The sequence below is a fragment of the Leucoraja erinacea genome, chromosome 35 (genome assembly GCF_028641065.1).
Source record: "Leucoraja erinacea ecotype New England chromosome 35, Leri_hhj_1, whole genome shotgun sequence".
NCBI lineage: Eukaryota > Metazoa > Chordata > Chondrichthyes > Rajiformes > Rajidae > Leucoraja > Leucoraja erinaceus.
The window spans coordinates 4,058,649-4,077,434 of record NC_073411.1 but is presented as its reverse complement, the minus strand read 5'-3'; the positions used below and the strand labels follow the sequence as shown (position 1 = coordinate 4,077,434).

The 18,786-nt window shown below is 51.4% G+C and overlaps 1 protein-coding gene across 7 annotated transcripts in view; it reads left to right on the top strand.

Moving 5' to 3' along the window:
• LOC129713207 (fibroblast growth factor receptor 1-like) overlaps positions 1–18,786 on the top strand; it is a 156,063-nt gene that overhangs the window by 110,864 nt on the left and 26,413 nt on the right. For 6 of the 7 annotated variants that reach the window (XM_055662120.1, XM_055662126.1, XM_055662125.1 and 3 more), the window contains 4 exons: positions 1,969–2,159; positions 5,269–5,419; positions 11,617–11,813; positions 16,383–16,528. In XM_055662120.1, coding sequence (XP_055518095.1) covers positions 1,969–2,159; positions 5,269–5,419; positions 11,617–11,813; positions 16,383–16,528 — 685 coding nt within the window. Of the gene's footprint in view, positions 1–1,968; positions 2,160–5,268; positions 5,420–7,471; positions 7,617–11,616; positions 11,814–16,382; positions 16,529–18,786 lie in introns of all 7 variants that reach the window. The other variant, XM_055662124.1, reaches the window with a different exon arrangement.

Here is an 18,786-nt window from a genome sequence, read left to right as displayed (position 1 = left end):
ATCAGTCACAGGCCACCAATATGAAAGACAATCTGCCACTGCCAACCTGCTCTTCCCTTGTCTATGGGCTCTTGTCTTGTATTTGAGATCGTCATTCTCAGACTCCCCCGTAGATGGACACAGAATGCTGGAGTAACTCGGTGGGTCAGGCAGCATCCCTGGATTAGAGGAGATGGGGGTGACATTTCGGGTCGAGACCCTTCATCAGATCTGAAGAAGGGTCTCAACCCAAAAAGTCACCTCTTCCTTCTCTCCAGAGATGCTGCCTGACCCGATGAGTTACTCCAGCATTTTGTGTCTTGGGTTTAAACTGGCATCTGCAGTTCCTTCCCACACATGGGCCGTTTCATTAGATTGCAATTCCAAAGGCAAAGAATTCCTTGGTCAAAGAGGAGCGAGTGTATTTGTCCATACAGATTAGATGCACCACTTCCAGGCTGCCAGTTAGATTGCCGGCATGTGTTTGCTTGGGGTGACCTTTGGCCTTGCTGACCCCATGAATCAGCGGCACTGTTTACTTTCTGTCCACTGTCGACACTTGCCACTTGCATCAGGAACGGAAGCTATTGTGTTGTTGTTTGGCCGGCTGGCCGGGCCTGTGCTTCAATCGACACCCTTATTCCCCGCTGTTCCCTACTGACCCCTCCACAGTCGTCAATGAACAGGAAGCTCCCCCCTCACCTCCCCCCACCCCACAGCTCACCAGTGCGTACGTACACACACAATGTGCCATCCTTGACCCACCTGTCCCTGACCACTGCTCGGCCTCCTCGGCTGCTCTTAAACTGTGGCCCCTGACTCTGGACTCCCCCAACATCGGGAACCGTTTAAGAATAAGGGGTAGGCCATTTAGTACGGAGATGAGGACACACTTTTTCACACAGAGAGCTGTGAGTCTGTGGAATTCTCTGCCTCAGAGGGCGGTGGAGGCCGGTTCTCTGGATACTTTCAAGAGAGAGCTAGATAGGGCTCTTGAAGATAGCGGAGTCAGGGGATATGGGGAGAAGGCAGGAACGGGGCACTGATTGAGGATGATCACATTGAATGGCTCGAAGGGTCGAACGGCCTACCTATTGTCCATTGTCACATACGTACACACAAAAATACAATCAATAATAGTCCAATGATAACAATAATTGTCTGTTGTAGTTCTGAGCTTATTTGGAGGTTGGAGTGTTTAATCGCCAAATGGCTGTAGGGAGGAAGCTGTTCCTGCACCTGGACCTTACATGGGTTCTTATTGTGACTGGAAGGTGCCAGAAACATGGCGACTGGTGTATGGACAGTGTGGTCGACTGCCTTACACCACAGTACTCCAGTATGGTTGTGCCTAATGTATACAAGCATTGTCATTGAAGTGTAAGCAAACAAGCATTTTCACTGTACTTACTTACAAGTAACAATCGCGTACCATTGAACCATGATACTATCTGATCAGATTGGATAGCAAAGGTTACATGACAATTGGAAACCTAAATCTCTCTCTCGTTCTCTCTCCCCTCTCTGTCTCTCTCCCCCTCTTTCCACTCCTTCTCTCTCTCTATATATCTATCTCTCTCTATTGCTCTATTCTCTCTCCCTCTCTCCCTCCCTCCCTCGCTCCCTCTCTCTCTCTCCCTCTCTCTCCCTGTCTCTCACCCCACCCTCTCCCCCTCTCTCTTCTCCATCTCTCTCCCTCTCTCTCTCCTCCTCCCTTTCTATCTCCCCCTCTCTCTATCTCCCTCCCCCCTCTCTCTCCCCCATCTCTCTCTCTCTCTCCCTCGATCTCTCTCTCCCTCCCTCTCCCCCCTCTCTATCTCTCCCTCTCTCCCCTCCTCTCTCTCTCCCCTTCTCTCTCTCTCCATCTCTCTCCCCTCATCTCTCCTTCCACCCCCTCTCCTCTGTCTCTCTTCCCTCTCTGTACCCTCTCGTCTCTCTCCAACCTCTCTTCCCCCTCTCTCTCTCTCCCCCTCCGTGCCCCTCTCCCAGAGCGATCCCCTCACCGGCCCATCCTCCAGGCGGGCCTACCTGCCAACAAGACGGTGACGGTGGGCAGTGATGTGGAGTTTGTGTGCAAGGTCTACAGCGACCCCCAGCCCCACATCCAGTGGCTCAAGCACGTCATGGTCAACGGCAGCAGGATGGGGCCCGATGGCTCCCCCTACGTCCAAGTGCTGAAGGTACGTCTTTGGCCGCCAGCTTTGGCCAGTTGGATGAGGATGGGGGTGGTCAACTCAGATGACCGCCTGTGGGTCGGCATAGACACGATGGGCCGAATGGCCTGTTTCCACTCTGTACCACTATCCGCCATGGTGGGACCAGGGGTGAAGAATCGTTGCAGATGGGTTTCCTATGGGTGGGTACAGACATAATGGGCCGAATGGCCTGTTTCCACACTGAACGCCTCTATTGGACAACCCGCCCAGGTGCGTTTGATCATTGGACGAGATGGGGGGGCGGTCATTGAACATGGGTTCCCACGGGTGGGCATGGACATAGTGGGCTGAATGGCCTGTTCTCAGGCTATATGACTAGATCAGACTGGCTGCCCATGTGTGTGCTTCATCTGATTTGGTATGAATGAGGAGAGGGGGGGGGGAGACAGTCAGTGAAGATGGCTGCCCATGGGTCGGCATGACCAAGTGGGCCGAATGGCCTGTTTCCAGGCTGTACGGCTTGGGGAGCGTTTCCCCCGACAACGTGGATGAGGTGCCTGGGACTGTCCCCAGAGAGTGCTCATGTCTGCCCCTGGAGGCTGGAGGGCTACAAGACATCATTAGAGTGTGGTCTGCTCAGTGCCCAGAGAGTCAGCTTCGATCCTGGCCTCGGGTGCTGTCGGTGTGGAGTTTGCACGTTCTCCCTGTGACCACTAGGTTTGTTCCGGGTGCTCCGATTTCCTCCCACATCCCAAAGACGTGCGGGCTTGTAGGTTAATTGCCCCTAGTGTGTAGGGTGTGGATGGGAAAGTGGGATTAACTGGTGATCGATGGTTGGCATGGACTCGACGGGCAGAAGGGCCTGGGTTCCGTGCTGTATCTGTGAACTAAACTGGTGTGGACCGTGGTTTAATTCCCCTTCAAGGTGTCAGTGGCTTCAAGGGACCATCTTTGCCCATTGCAACTGAGGGCGAGGGAAACATATCAAAGTGCGTTGGACACTGGGTGGGGTTTGCTCTGTGCACCGACCGATCAGCTGTGACCCTCTTCTGCCCTCGACCTTTCCCGGAGACAGCCCAGGGGTACCCGATCTCTCGCCCTCCCTCCCCCGTCCTGGAAACGCCACCGGGTTCCTTGGAGATGAAAGGCGAGGGCCTCTGAGGGCACATTATCCCAGGGATCAGAAGTGTGGTGTGACAGTGCTGGAGTTCACAGCTATAAACCCATCACTGATCAGACATCCCAAAGCAAAACGCCGCAGATGCTGAAAATCTGAAAATAAAGCCCACGATCACCGGGGGCCACTGTAGAGTTGCTGCCTCACAGCGCCAGAGACCCGGGTTCGATCATGACTACGGGTGCTGTCTGTACGGAGTTTGCACGTTCTCACCGTGACCCGCGTGGGTTTCCTCTGGGTGCTCCGGTTTCCTCCCACACTCCACAACGACGTAGGTTTGTCGGTTATTCGGACCTCTGTAAATTGCCCCTAATGTGTAGGGAGTGGATAACATGGAACTCGTGTGAATGGTCGACATGGACTAGGTGGGCCGAAGGGCCTGTTTCCATGCTGTATCTCTAATCAGGAACCAACCTGAACACAACATGAGGTTGCGTAGGAAGGAACTTCAGGCGCTGGTTTACCCCGAAGACAGACACAAAGTGCTGGAGTAACTCAGCGGGTCTGGCAGCATCTCTGGAGTAAAGCAATAGGTGACGGGTCAGGTCGAGACCCTTCTTCAGACAGAGTCAGGGGAGAGGGAAACTAGAGGTATGGGAAAAGTACAGAGGAACAGAAGGCAGGATGGTTTAATTGGTTGTAATTTGCCCCCATCATGGTAACATCACAGGGGAGTTGATGGGCTGAGTGTAAGTGGTTAGTCAATGGGTCAGCATGGGCTCAGTGGGCCAAAGGGCCTGCCTCCATGCTGTTTGACTCTGTGATTAACGGAAGTCTTGCCCAACACAGTCATCAATCTCCATGATGTCCAACAGCCAGTGTCACAGGGGGTGTAGCGTAACTCCATGACCGTCATGGCCGTGAAGGAAATTGGCCGAACTCCTGGTGTACAGTGGTGATGGTGCCTCTGGTCAACTGGTTGGGATGACCAGGAAACAAGGCCCTTCGGCCCATGCAGCCCATGCTAGCCACCCACAGTGGAAGGATGGGCGAGGAGTGGGGTGAATTTGCCAGTGTTGGGATGTCAAACAGGAAATTTGGCCTGGCCCCCAACAGTCATGAGGGCTCCGAGCTGTGGCGTAGGGGTCCCACAGAGGGGACAACCTCAACTTTAAACATCCCTACCCCAATGGCCCATCTGGGTCAGCCACAACGTAGAGCTTTCATTCCCTCACCTCCATTCCGTGCTATTTATTATGTGAAGGAATCCTCACCACCCAGTGATGGCCCTTCTCCTGTCCCCCCCCCTCCTCATGGACCCCCCCCCCCCCCCCCCCCCAGACAACCTTTCTCCCTCTTTAGACATCTCCGTTTTGAACTCCGACATCAACCATCCCAAAATGCTTCCACGCCCAACTCAAAACGCAGGCAATGGGAGCTGATGGGATCTTATCGAAACATATAACATTCTTGAGGGATTGGACAGGGTAGATGCAGGAAAAATGTCCCCCATGTTGGGGGAGTCCAGAACCAGGGGTCACACACAGTTTAAGAATAAGGGGTCGGCCATTTGGGACTGAGATGAGGAAAAACATTTTCACCCAGAGAGTTGTGAATCTGTGGAATTCTCTTCCACAGAAGGCAGTGGAGGCCAATTCACTGGATGTTTTCAAGAGAGAGTTAGATTTAGCTCTTAGGGCTAACGGAATCAAGGGATGTGGGGAGAAAGCAGGAACGGGGTACTGATTTAGGATGAACAGCCATGATTATATTTAGCAAGCAACATAGAAAAATAGGTGCAGGAGTAGGCCATTCGGCCCTTCGAGCAGGAATGGGGTACTGATCATAGTGAATGGCGGTGCTGGCTCGAGGGGGCCGAATGGCCTGCTCCGGCACCTATTTTCTATGTTTCTGCGCTACTGGTCACATCAGTGCAGGGCGGGCCCGGGGTTTGTGTGTTCTCTGACGTCTCTTGTTCTCGGCTACAACCAACGTTCTCTCATTCATCTGTTCTAGCATTCGGGGATTAATAGTTCGGATGCGGAGCTACTGACTCTGTTCAATGTGACTGCAGCCGACACCGGGGAATATGTTTGTAAAGTTTCCAATTATATTGGTGAGGCCAATCAGTCGGCCTGGCTCACTGTCACCAGTCCGCAGTTGGAAGGTAAAACCCAGAGCCTGGCACCGGGCGAGCAAGGGTTAACTGGTCTTGGACGAGTGGGTGAACTCTTCCATTCTGTGATGGTGGGACAAGTCTGTGGTCTTTCCCCCCCCCCTTTATTTTCCTGCTCTTTATGTGCAAACCCAATGATGAACATGGAAAAATGCCCACAATTCCAAAGGACAGTCGCTGCCCCCACTCCCTCTCTGTCCTGCCCTGCCCTCTGCCCGCTGTCTGAGGGGGAGAGGGGGAGAGATGGCTGAGGGCAAACCTGGCGAGTGAGCCTGCCCCACACCTCTCTCACGCTCCCTCTCTTTCTTTCTCTCTTTCTTTCTCTCTCTTTCTCCCTCCCTCCCTCTCTCGCTCTTTTCTCTCTGTCCCCCCCTCTCTCTTTCCTCCCTGCTACCCCTCTTTCCTCCCCCTCTCTCCATCTCTCTACCTCCCCACCTCCCCCTCCGTCTCTCTCTCTCTCTCTCTCTCCTTCTCCCTCTCCTGTTCCTTCTCCCTCTCTTCACCCCCCCCCCCCCCCCCCCCCCCCACCCCTCCTCGCCATCCACACCACCCCCCCCCCCCCCCCCCCCCCCCCCCCCTCACGGGGCGGCACGGTGGCACAGCGGTAGAGTTGCTGCCTCTCACCGCCAGAGACCCGGGTTCGATCCTGACTTCAGGTGCTGTCTGTGTGGAGTTTGCACGTTCTCCCTGTGACGGTGTGGGTTTTCTCCGGGTGCTCCGGTTTCCTCCCACATCCCAAAGACGTGCAGGTTTGTAGGTTAATTGGCTTCTGTAAATTGCTCCTAGAGTGTAGGGAGTGGGAGTGGGAGTGGGGTAACACAGAACTAGTGTAAGCGGGTGATTGGTGGCTGGCGTGGACTCGATGGGCCGAATGGCCTCCTTCCGTGCTATATAACTAAACTAAACTAAACTAAACGCAAGGCTGGGTGGGTTAGCTGGACGCTGGAACAAGCTGTACGGCCCAATAATACCCTTGGCCATATTGGTTGGTAGATTGGGCCCATTGGCCTTCCCCTGTGCTTCTAAACCAAGAGAGCTCTTGGAATTCAAAGTTCTCCCCAACCCCACAAATACCACCTCACACATCCGAGCACAGTCACGTGTACTTGGCCGGTGGCTGGGCCTTTGCGATTGTCCAGTGTAGGGGGAATATCTGCGGCCTGGAGTCCCACAATATGTTTGACCTGCCCGGCCTGGGCAACAGAGGGTGTTGAAAGGCACCAATGCTGGTCCACTGGTGACCAGCTAATCCCGAGGGAACTCTCCAGGGAAAAACAAGGCAGCTTCTCAAAAGTCCCAAAGATCCAAAGACGTACAGGTTTGTAGGTTAATTGGCTTGATGTAAATGTAAAATTCTCCCTAGTATGTGTAGGAATAGTGTAAGTGTGCGGAGATCGCTGGTCAGTGCAGACTCGATGGGCCGAAGGGCCTGTTTCTGAGCTGTATCTCTAAACTTCTTAGGGCTAAAGGGATCAAGGGATATGGGGGAAAAGGCAGGAACGGGGTACTGATTTTAGATGATCAGCCATGATCATATTGAATGGCGGTGCTGGCTCGAAGGGCCGAATGGCCTACTCCTGCACCTTTTTGTTTTCTAACTAAGCCGGGAGCTAACCCTCGACGATTTCATCTGCCCAATTTCTCGGCGAGCCCCTCAAGTGCCATTTGTTGCCTCTCTTCTTCCTTTCAGCCTCTCCCCAACCTCCCCTGCCTCTCCTCCACCTCCCCCTGGCCTGTCCCGTGGATTGTGGCTCCATTTTCTCCATGCGTCCCATCGCTCGCATGCGGAGATGGGCTTGGTCAAAAACCAAAATGGTGGCGGGTTTTAACACGTAACATGAGGACCTGTTTTGCTTCCTAGGGACAGGTGTGGACTCCTGCAGTCCTGGAAGGTCACCTGCCAGCCAGGTGTTGCTTTAGGCCCATGGACCTCCTTAGGAGGTGGGGCAAGTGTGACCAATAACAGTGGTGTCCACCTATGTCTGTCTCTCCACAGTTCTCATCTCGTCTGCTTGTCCCGTTTGCTTCCGTTTTCTCTTCTAGACGGCTGGTGTTAACACAACGGATAAAGAAATGGAGGCTCTCTATTTACGGAATGTTACTTTTGAGGATGCGGGGCAGTATACATGCTTGGCGGGTAATTCTATTGGGATATCCCATCACTCTGCATGGTTGACAGTTCTTCAAGGTACATACTGGTCTCTATTCTCTTATGATTCACACCTTCCAACAAATGCATGTGCCAGCTACTGCTTCTATAGAGGGAGCCCGCCCTAAATTCATCCTTTTTGTGATGGGGGGGGGGGAAGAGAGGGCCAGAAGCCAAAGGGCCTGCCCCCTACAATTGGCCCCACATTTGTCACTGTCCACTCTGAGGGTCTGCAGTCTCCCTGTGCAATTGCCATTGGTTTACACCCAGACATTGACACGACTGGTGGCGTTTCCGAGTCCAGTTGCGTCTGGTGACAGTCCACAGCCAGAGGTTACGGGGCGAAGGCAGGAGGAAAAAGATTAGGAGGAAGAGAGTTTTCAAGAGAGAGTCAAACATAGCTCTTAGGACCAATGGAATCAAGGGGTATGTGGAGAAAGCAGGAACGGGGTACTGATGTGTAGAAAAGAACTGCAGATGCTGGTTTAAATCGGAGGTAGACACAAAATGCAGGAGTGATTTAGGATGATCAGCCATGATCATATTGAAAGGCGAAGGGCCGAATGGCCTACTCCTGCACCTATTTTCTATGTAGATCGGCCGTGATAGAATGGCGGAGTAGACTTGATGGTCCGAATGGCCTAATTCTACTCCTATCACTTATGACCTTATAACTGCACTCAAGTGAAAGCAGTCAGGGTTAGGTTAAGGTTTGTTATTGTCACCTGTGCCGAGGTACAGTGGAAAGCTTTGCTCTGCATGCTATCCAGATACATCAGATAATACTGCACAGAAATATAATCACCAAACTCAATTACAACAGGTAGAGCAAAGGGGAAGATACAGGGTGCAGAATATAGTTCTCAGCATTGTAGCGCACCAGTTCCAGAGACAAAGTCCAATGTCCGCAATGGGGTAGAGGTGAATCGGACAGTATCCTAGCTTATGGAACGTTCAGAAGCCCGATAACAGATGGGAAGAAGCTGTCCCTGAGCCTGGTGATGCGGGCTTTCAAGTTTCCGTATCTCCTGCCGGACGGGAGCTGGAAGAGAAGGAGGAATGACGAGTCATTGATTATGTTGGCTGCTTTCCCAAGACAGTGTAATGTGTAGATGGTGATGGGGGAGCCTGGTCTGTGTGACGGACTGGGCTACATGTACAACACTCTCCAATGTCTAGCGGTAGACAGTTGGTGTCGGAGAGAGTCCCGACTTAGGAAGATGCAGCTGCCAGCCCCCACCTCGTGGTAAACCCATGGACCTTGCACAGCGGGGGGGGAGCAATCTGACCACATTCGGTGCCTTCAGTGCCCGTGAATCTGAGCGGCTCCTCGCTTCAAGAAGCAGCGTGCCAACCCCAGGGCCGGCTAACTCGGAGATGGATGGCCGGCGCAGGTCTGCCAGGCCAATGCCCGATGCCTACTACCTGTGCCGGGTTAGCCAGCGTTGGGAGTGTGTGCGACGATTTTTGTTGGAAAGGGAAATTTTAAAAAATGCATTTTCTTGGGGTTGTTGTGGTTGTGTATTTTTTGCATGAACTCTGTGCCAACTTCCTGCTTCCTGCACCGCATACCCAACCCCTCGGGCATGCCCGCTTGATGCCACTTCACTCCTCTGTTGAAGTGACCATCAACGGCACGTTGGCAAGAGGCTGATAATTGGCAGCAGGGGGGAAGTTGCCATGTTGGGTCAACCGTGGTGAAGCATGGGTCAACCATGGTCAACTGTGGCCCCGGCATGGGTCAACCTTCCTCAATTATCAGCTGCATCTCCACGCACTTGCCAAACGTGGACCTCTCTGAGATGAGGGGGGGGGGCGAGTTGGTGAGCCTTTAACAATCTGCGTTTGCTTTAGTTCACGTGTGGGAGGGAGGGGCTTGCACTTTTGCACAATGTTTTTAAATCTTTGAATATTCAGCGTGCTTCGTTTGTTGTGTGCGACATTTAAAAATATAAATATATGTAGAACAGGAATCTCTCACTGCAAAGGTCGATTTACGGGGTTGGATTCCTGTCTCAGGTACAGTCTCCTGTTTGTCCTCGCAGCTGAATTCATTTTTTTTACTTTTTTTATTATTTTAATTTAAAAACGCTGTTCGTGCGTCCGCAAAATAAACACTGACACTGGGCATTAAGCTCGTTAAGTTGTCGGGGCGGTAGAATTGACACAGCTTCCCAGGTGCAAAAACTTTGCTTCAGTTTTCGACTCCCTTAGGTAACAGTCTGTTCTCCCATATCGTGTGCTGCCAAGAGTCGAGAGTGTTTTATTGTCATATGTTCCCGATAAGAGCAAAGAAATCCTTACTTGCAGCAGCGCAACATAATATCTAAACACACTACACTAGTAAACAGTGTAATAAACGAGAAAAAAAAGTTCAGTGTGTGTGTATATATACGCACGCACGCATACGTACACTAAAAAAACATACAATAATAGTGCAATAATTGTCTACGTAGGCCAGCTCTCGCCCTGATGTGCATTTTCACCAGCTGCAAGACCAAGGCCATTCATAGCAGACGTATGTGGTGATGTACAACTTGATGAGGTCACATTTGGAGTATTGTGCTCAGTATTGGTCACCCTGGAATACAGCAGGCTGTGAAGAAAGCGAATGGCATGTTGGCCTAAATACAAGAGGAGTTGAGTATAGGAGCAAAGATGTCCTTCTGCAGTTGTACAGGGCCCTAGTGAGACCACACCTGGAGTATTGTGTGCAGTTTTGGTCCCCTAATTTGAGGAAGGACATTCTTGCTATTGAGGGAGTGCAGCGTAGGTTTACAAGGTTAATTCCCGGGATGGCGGGACTGTCATATATTGATAGAATGGAGCGGCTGGGCTTGTACACCCTGGAATTTAGAAGGATGAGAGGGGATCTTATTGAAACATATAAGATTATTAATGGTTTGGACACGCTAGAGGCAGGAAACATGTTCCCGATGTTGGGGGGAGTCCAGAACCAGGGGCCACAGTTTAAGAATAAAGGGTAAGCCATTTAGAACGGAGACAAGGAAACACTTTTTCACACAGAGAGTTGTGAGTCTGTGGAATTCTCTGCCTCAGAGGGCAGTGGAGGCCGGTTGTCTGGATACTTTCAAGAGAGAGCTAGACGAGGCTCTTAACAGAGTCTTAAAGATAACGGATTCAGGGGATATGGGGAGAAGGCTGGAACGGGGTACTGATTGGGGATGATTAGCCATGATCACACTGAATGGCGGTGCTGGCTCCTGCATCTATTATCTATTGTCTAATAGAAAGGACGTTGTCAAGCTGGAAGGGATGCAGAGAAGATTTACGAGGATGTTGCCTGGACTCGAGAGCCTGAGCTACAGGCAGAGGTTGAGTAGGCTAGGGCTTAATTCCTTGGAATGCAGGAGGATAAGGGGTGATCTCATAAGAGATGTATAAAATCATGAGAGGAATAGATAGGGTAGATACACAAAGTCTTTTCCCCAGAGTAGGGCAATCAGGAACCAGAGGACATAGATTTAAGGTGAGAGTTGAAAGCTTTAATAAGAAACTGAGTGGTGTGTGAATAGATTGAGCTGCCAGAGGAGGTAGTTGAGGCAGGTGGTACAACAGCAGTTAAAAGACATTTGGACAGGTACATGGATAAGAAAGGTGGGCCAAACACAGGCAGGTGGGACTAGTGCAGACGGGGCATCTTGGACGGCAAGGACCAGTTGGGCCGAAGGGCCTGCTTCCATGGTGTAGGACTCTGCTGTACATTGCCTGATCAGTGAGTCACATCAGTAGGAGAAGCCGCACAGGGCCTTGCATGTACAAGAAGTGACAGTGACGGGGGGGAGAGAAGAGAATGGCATTAGCTGGCTGACAATCCATCGCAGCTAATTGTCTCCCCCACCCCCCGCAGTCCTGCAAGCTTGCATCTTGGCGCATGCTGGTCTGCCACGCGACCATCGCTCCTGTGCATTAAGAGTCGTGGTTGCGTTTTGTGCGTGTGTGTGTGTGTGTGTCCGTGTCTCTCCCGTGCCTCTAAACTAATTCTTCTCCCGCCCCCACCCCACCTCACCACCGGCAGAGCTGGAAGACAAGCCGTCGACCCTGTCCTCGCCCGTCTACCTGGAGATCATCATCTACTGCACGGGGGCATTCCTCACCTCCTGCATGGTGGTGAGTGCCATTGTTATCCGCATGAAGAGTACCGCCAAGAAGCCCGACTTCAACAGCCAACTGGCCGTGCACAAGCTGGCCAAGAGCATCCCGCTACGCAGACAGGTAACAGAAAGTAAATAAAGAGTCTAAGAAACCTTTAACCCCCTCCCACCCCCTCCTCTCTCTATGCCGTGGCCCAGATGGGATAAAGGGTCAACCAGCTCAGTTTAGTTTATTGTCACGTGTACCGAGGTACAGTGAAAAGCTTTAGTTGCGTGCTAACCAGTCAGCGGAAAGCCAACACCTTATCTCAATCGACCCATTTACAGTGTGTATGGATACATGATAAGGGAATAACGTTTAGTGTCGGGTAAAGCCAGCTAAGTCCGATCAAGGATAGTCCGAGGGTCACCAATGAGGTAGATAGTAGCTCAGCGCTGCTCTCTGGTTGTGGTGGGATGGTTCAGTTGCCTGATAACAGCTGGGAGGAAACTGTCCCTGAATCTGGAGGTGTGCGTTTTCACACTTCTGTACCTCTTGCCCGATGGGAGAGGGGAGGAGAGGGAGTGGCCAGGGTGAGACTAGTCCTTGATGATGCGGCTGGCCTTGCCGAGGCAGCGTGAAGTGTAGATGGAGTCAATAGAAGGGAGGTTGGTTTGTGTGACGGTCTGGGCTGTGTCCACAATTCACTGCAATTTCTTGCGGTGTTGGATGGAGCTGTTCCCAATCCAAGTGGTGATGCATCGTGATAAAATGCTTCCTGCGATAGCTTGGATTACGCTTATAAGTTCATGTGATATGAGCAGGAGTAGACACTCAAGTCTATTCTACCATTCAATCATGGCCAAACTATCTTTCGCTCTCAACCCCATTCTCCGGCCATTTCCCCATAACCCCTGACACCCGTAGTGATCAATCGCTGCTTGGAAGCAGTGTCATTCAGCATCAAGAGTCATTCGTCCCGAAATGGAACAATGAAATTCTGACTTGCAGCGGCACAGCAGATATGTAACCGTAATACTCTGTACAACCCTTGATAAACAACAGAAGGAAGGATTAGCATCTAAATAAAACAGACATACATAGACAATAATAGTGCAAAAATAAGTCTTGGTAGTTCAGAGCCTATTTGGAGCATGTGGTGGTTATAGCCTGATGGGTGTAGGGAAGAAGCTGCTCCTGAACCTGGACGATCCTGTACCTTCTTCCCGATGGCAGTGGTGAGATGAGTGTGTGGCCAGGGTGATGTGGGTCTCTGATGATGCTGGCTACCTTTCTGAGGCAGCGTCTCCGATAATTCCCTTCGATGGTGGGGAGGTCAAAGCCGGTGATGGTCACAACTTTTTGCAGTCATCATCATTCCAATGTCCTCGACCCTGGCCCCCGTCCCAGGTGGAGGAGCAACAGGTACACTAAGTACCGGAGGAACACAGCGAGTCAGGCGGCGCCCATGGCGGGAGATGGGCAGGCGGCGTTTCGGGTCGGGGCCCTTTCACCAGACCAGGGACCTGGTGGGATCCCTCCGTCTCCACAGGCCGCAGGTTGGGTTGGCCCCAAAGAGCTGGCTCTGAGAATCCCAGGGGCCAGTACCCCGACCTCTCATGAGAGGAATAGATCGGGTAGATGCACAGAGTCTCTTGCCCAGAGTAGGGGAATCGAGGACCAGAGGACATGGGTTTAAAGTGAAGGGGTAAAAAAGTAGCAGGAATCTGAGGGGTAACGTTTTCACACAGTGAATGCATGGAATGAGCTGCCAGAGGAGGTAGTTGAGGCAGGGACTATCCCAACGTTTATGAAACAGTTAGACAGGTACATGGATAGGACAGACTTGGAGGGATATGGACCAGACGTGGGCAGGTGGGTCTAGTGTAGATGGGACATGTTGGCCGGTGTGGGTCCACTGTATGACTCTCTGGCCCCTCCCCTGCTCTTGATTGAGTGACTGAGTTTACAGATTAGCTTTAATCAGTAAACCAGTACCTGGTGGGACCGGTTTGGAGGCGGCAGCTAGCTTGGGTGAGGTGGGTGTGGGGTATACAGGGTGGGCTGTCGTTCTGCCGATGGAGCCACAGGGGAGGTGGAGACGGACTTGGAAGTCTATGGCAATGAATTCCACAGATTCACCACCCTCTGGCTAAAGAAATTCATCTTCATCTCCTGTCTAAAGGTACGTCCTTTTATTTTGAGGCTGTGCCCTCTGGTCCGAGACTCTCCCACGAGTGGAAACATCCTCTCCACACCCACTCTATTCTGGGACTTTCAGTGTTTGGTGGAATTCAATGAGATCCCCCTCATCTCATACTCGCATTCACACACACTGTCACACATATACTCACACATACACACACACACACACACACACACACTCTCTCTCACACATACACACACATACACACACACACACTCACACACACACACACACACACACATATACACACACGCACACACACACACACATACACTCACAAATACACACACACACACACACACGTACATATACACACACACACATATACACACACACTCACACACACACACACACACACATACATGCACACACACACACACACACATACACAAACACACACACATACACAAACACACTCACACACATACACAAACACACTAACACATATACACACACACACACACACATACACAAACACACTCGCACACATACACAAACACACACACATATACACACATACATACACACACTGATTCTCACATCCACACACACTCACACATGTATACACACTCACACACATACACGCACACACTCTTGCACATATACACACACATTCTCACACACATTCTCACACTCACACATGCACACACACACACCCACACTTCAGATACAAACATGCCATACTCAAGCACGCGTGTGTAGGTGTACCGGGAACGTGCTCACCCAATGATCCACGAGCACACTCACACAATACATAGACACGTGTGTATAATCACGGCAGCAACCACCGCTGATCCCGCACGAACTCTGGGAAGATCTGAGGATTAATGAGCGTTAACCAAGGTGAGCAGCAGTAGTGTCCTGGAGTGCGGGCGTGACCTGGGGCAGCCCTGGTCCAGATGTTGCCCCGGGGTCAGCGGGGGGGGATGGGGTCTGAGATCCTCCTCATTGCTGGACGAGGCGTCAACCTCCCAGCCTGAGTCTGCCTCCTACTGGCTAGTCAGAGCCCCTCCCTCCTGCTGCCCAAGACCCCCCCCCCCACCCCCTGCATAGACAGGTAAAAAAAGAGTCGATGAGTCTCAGAACACGTCAACCTGCCCCACCCCCTTCATACTCCAGCTGAGAGGGGCGGTGTGGGTGGGGACATGCAACCCGTTAGTTTGGCACGTGCCTTGGTTCCACATCTTGGTGGGACACCCAATGTCCTCAACTCACCCACATTCAATGGGAATTGTCCCGTGTACAATGGGTATATATTTTACCGTTCAGTTTAGTGACAATCCTGCAATACATAGAAAATAGGTGGAGGAGTAGGCCATTCGTCCCTGCACCGCCATTCAACATGATCATGGCTGATCATCCCAAATCTGTGCCCATTTCCCATACATTTAACACAACAGAGAAGGCAGGGTCGGACAGACTGTTGGCGAGGCGGCCATCGCTGGTGAAATATATAATGAGGGAATGTAGACAAAAATGCTGGAGAAACTCAGCGTGAAACACAAAGTGATGGAGGGACATTGGCGGGTCGGGCAGCATCCGTGGAGGGGAATGGCCAGCTGACGTTTCGGACTGTGATGGGCAGGAGCACCCGGGGCGTGAGCAGTGGCACAACGTTAGAGCTACTCCCTCACAGCTGCCTGAGCGGAGTTTGCACGTTCTCCCTGGGACCGCGTGGGTTTTCTCCGGGTGCTCCGGTTTTCTCCCACATCCCAAAGACGTGCAGGTTTGTAGGTTAATTAGCCCTCGTAAAATTGCCCCCCGCCCCCAGTTTGTAGGGAATGGGATAACATGGAACTAGTGTGAATGGGTGATCTGTGGTCAGCATGGGGGCTGATGGGCCAAAGAGCCTGTTTCTAAACGACACTAGATGGAGTTTCATCCCACATCCCAAAGACTTGCGTGTAGTGTATTGTCACCTGTACTGAGGTACAGTGAAAAGCAATAAACTAAACTGGTCTTTGGGATGTGGGAAGAAACTCTGTTTAGTTTAGAGATACTGCACGGAAACACCATGCTGATCGTAGATCACTTGTTCACACAAGTTATAGAAACATAGAACTAGATGCAGGAGTAGGCCATTCGGCCCTTCGAGCCAGTCTATATGATCATGGACAATCAGTGCCCCGTTCCTGCTATCTCCCCATATCCCCTGATTCCGTTAGCCAGAAGAGCTACATGTAACTAACTTCCTCTTGAACACATCCAGTGTATTGGCCTCCACTGCCCCTATGTGTTATCTCATTGCCTAACCAGTCAGTGGAAATACTTGCCGGTCCAGGTTAATTGGCTTCTGTAAATTGTCCCTAGTGTGTGTACAGTGGTGCTGATGAACAGGTCGGCGTGGATCCGGTGGGCCGAAGGGCCTGTTTCCGTGCTATATCTCGAAACAAAACCAAACTGAACCTCCCTCCAGGCCCCAGAGTGAGGGCAGAGGAAGGTGGCACAGGTCTCTAACCACACTGTCCTCTCTCTCTCTCTCCCTCCCTCCCGTCTCACCGCAGGTGTCCATCGACTCCAGCTCCTCCATGCACTCGGGGGTGTTGTTGGTACGCACCACCCGCCACTCGTCCAGCGGAACGCCCATGCTGGCCGGGGTCTCGGAGTTCGAGCTGCCGCAAGACCCCCGCTGGGAATTCTCCAGAGAAAGGTGAGTGGCCACGTCGGCTGGGCTTGTACTCACTGGAAGTTAGAAGGATGAGAGGGGATGGTACAACATATACAATTCTTAAAAGGTTGGACAGGCTGGGTGCAGGAAAAATGTTCCCCATGTTGGGGGAGTCCAGAACCAGGGGTCACACAGTTTAAGAATAAGTGGGTCGGCCATTTAGGACTGAGATGAGGAAAAACGTTTTCACCCAGAGAGTTGTGAATCTGTGGAATTCTCTGCCACAGAAGGCAGTGAGGGCCAGTTCACTGGATGTTTTCAAGAGAGAGTTAGATTTAGCTCTTAGTGCTAACGGAATCAAAGGATATGGGGAGAAAGCAGGAACGGGATGCTGATTTAGGATGATCAGCCATGATCATATTTACCAAGCAACATAGAAAAATAGGTGCAGGAGTAGGCCATTCGGCCCTTCGAGCCAGCACTGCCATTCAATGTGATCATAGAAACATAGAAAATAGGTGCAGGAGTAGGCCATTCGGCCCTTCGAGTCAGCACTGCCATTCAATGTGATCATAGAAACATAGAAAATAGGTGCAGGAGTAGGCCATTCGGCCCCTTCGAGCCAGCACTGCCATTCAATGTGATCATGGCTGATCATCCCCAATCAGAACCCTGTTCCTGCCTTCTCCCCATATCCCCTGCGCCTATTTTTCCTATGTTTCTTTGTCGCTCGCTCAGTCAGTCAGCGTCTGCCATGGCTGAGCATTCAGTCGATGGCCGGGACTAGGAGGTCGTTCCCTCCTCAACCTGTGGTGCAGACGGTAGATGGAATAACGGGCTGCGTGTTGATGCAGCGGGTAGTGCTGCTGCCTCACCGCGCCATAGACCTCCAGTTCAACCCTGACCTCCAGTGTGTGGAGACCATCTCCTGGGTCTGGGCCTGTACTCACTGGAGTTTAGAAGGATGAGGGGCGACTTAATTGAAACGTACAGAACAGTGAAAGGCCTGGATAGAGTGGATGTGGAGAGGATGCTTCCACTAGTGGGAGAGTCTAGGACTAGAGGTCACAGCTTTCGAATTAAAGAACATTCTTTGCCTGCGGAGGCCAAGTCAGCGGATATCCAGAGATGCTGCTTGACCCACTGAGTAACTCCAGCACTTTGTGTCTAACTTTAGATGTATTGGCTTAGGATTTGCAGAAAACATTTGACATGGTGTCTCATTAAAAAAGTTAGTGCGGAAGATAAAAGCACACGATACTGGGTGGGAGTGGGGGGTGGGGTGGAGAAAATATGTTAGCATTTGAAGATTGACTAATGTGCGGAAGGCAGCGTGTTGGAATAAATGTGTGTTTGTCGGGCTGGAAGGATGTAATTAGTGGAATGCCCCAGAGATTAGACGCTCAGTCTGTGTTTTATTTACTATTTATAATAAGGATGTGATGGGGAGGGCAGATTGTGGCCGTCTCCTAGTTAGCCGATGACACAAGACTACGTGGGAGGGAGGGCCTGTTGCCATGAGGATATTTGGACTGTGTTGCAGGATATAAATACAGCGACTTGCGTGGGTGAGAATTTGGCAAACAAGAGTTTAATGTAGGGAAGTGTGAGGTCAGGCACAAAATGCTGGAGTAACTCAGCGGGCCAGGCAGCATCGCCGGAGAGAAGGAATAGGTGACGTTTCGGGTCGAGGCCTTTCCACAGACCCAACGAAGTCTGAAGATGGGTCTCAACCTGAAACGTCACCCATTCCATCTCTCCAGAAATGCTGCCTGGCCCGCTGAGTTCCTCCAGCATTTTGTGTTTTAAACCAGCATCTGCAGTTAGAAACGTAGAAAAATAGGTGCAGGAGTAGGCCATTCGGCCCTTCGAGCCATTCAAGATGATCATCTAAAATCGATACCCCGTTCCTACCTTTTCCCCCTATCCCTTGATTCCATTAGCCCTAAGAGCTAAGTCTAAATCTCTCTTGAAAACAAAGTGTGAGGTCAGGCATTTCAGTAAGGAGAATCAAAAGACAGGCTACTTGTGTTTAGGTTTATTATAGTCATGTGTGCTCAGGACAGTGAAAAGCTCTGTTTTAGAAACATAGAAAATAGGTGCAGGAGGAGGCCATTCGGCCCTTCAAGCCAGAATGATGCATTGTGATCATGGCTGATCGTCCCAAATCAATAACCCGTGCCTGCCTTCTCCCCATATCCCTTGATTCCACTAGCCCCTAGTGCTCTATCTAACTCTCTCTTAAATCCATTAGAAGAATGAGGGGGGACCTCATTGAAACTCACAGAATAGTGAAAGGC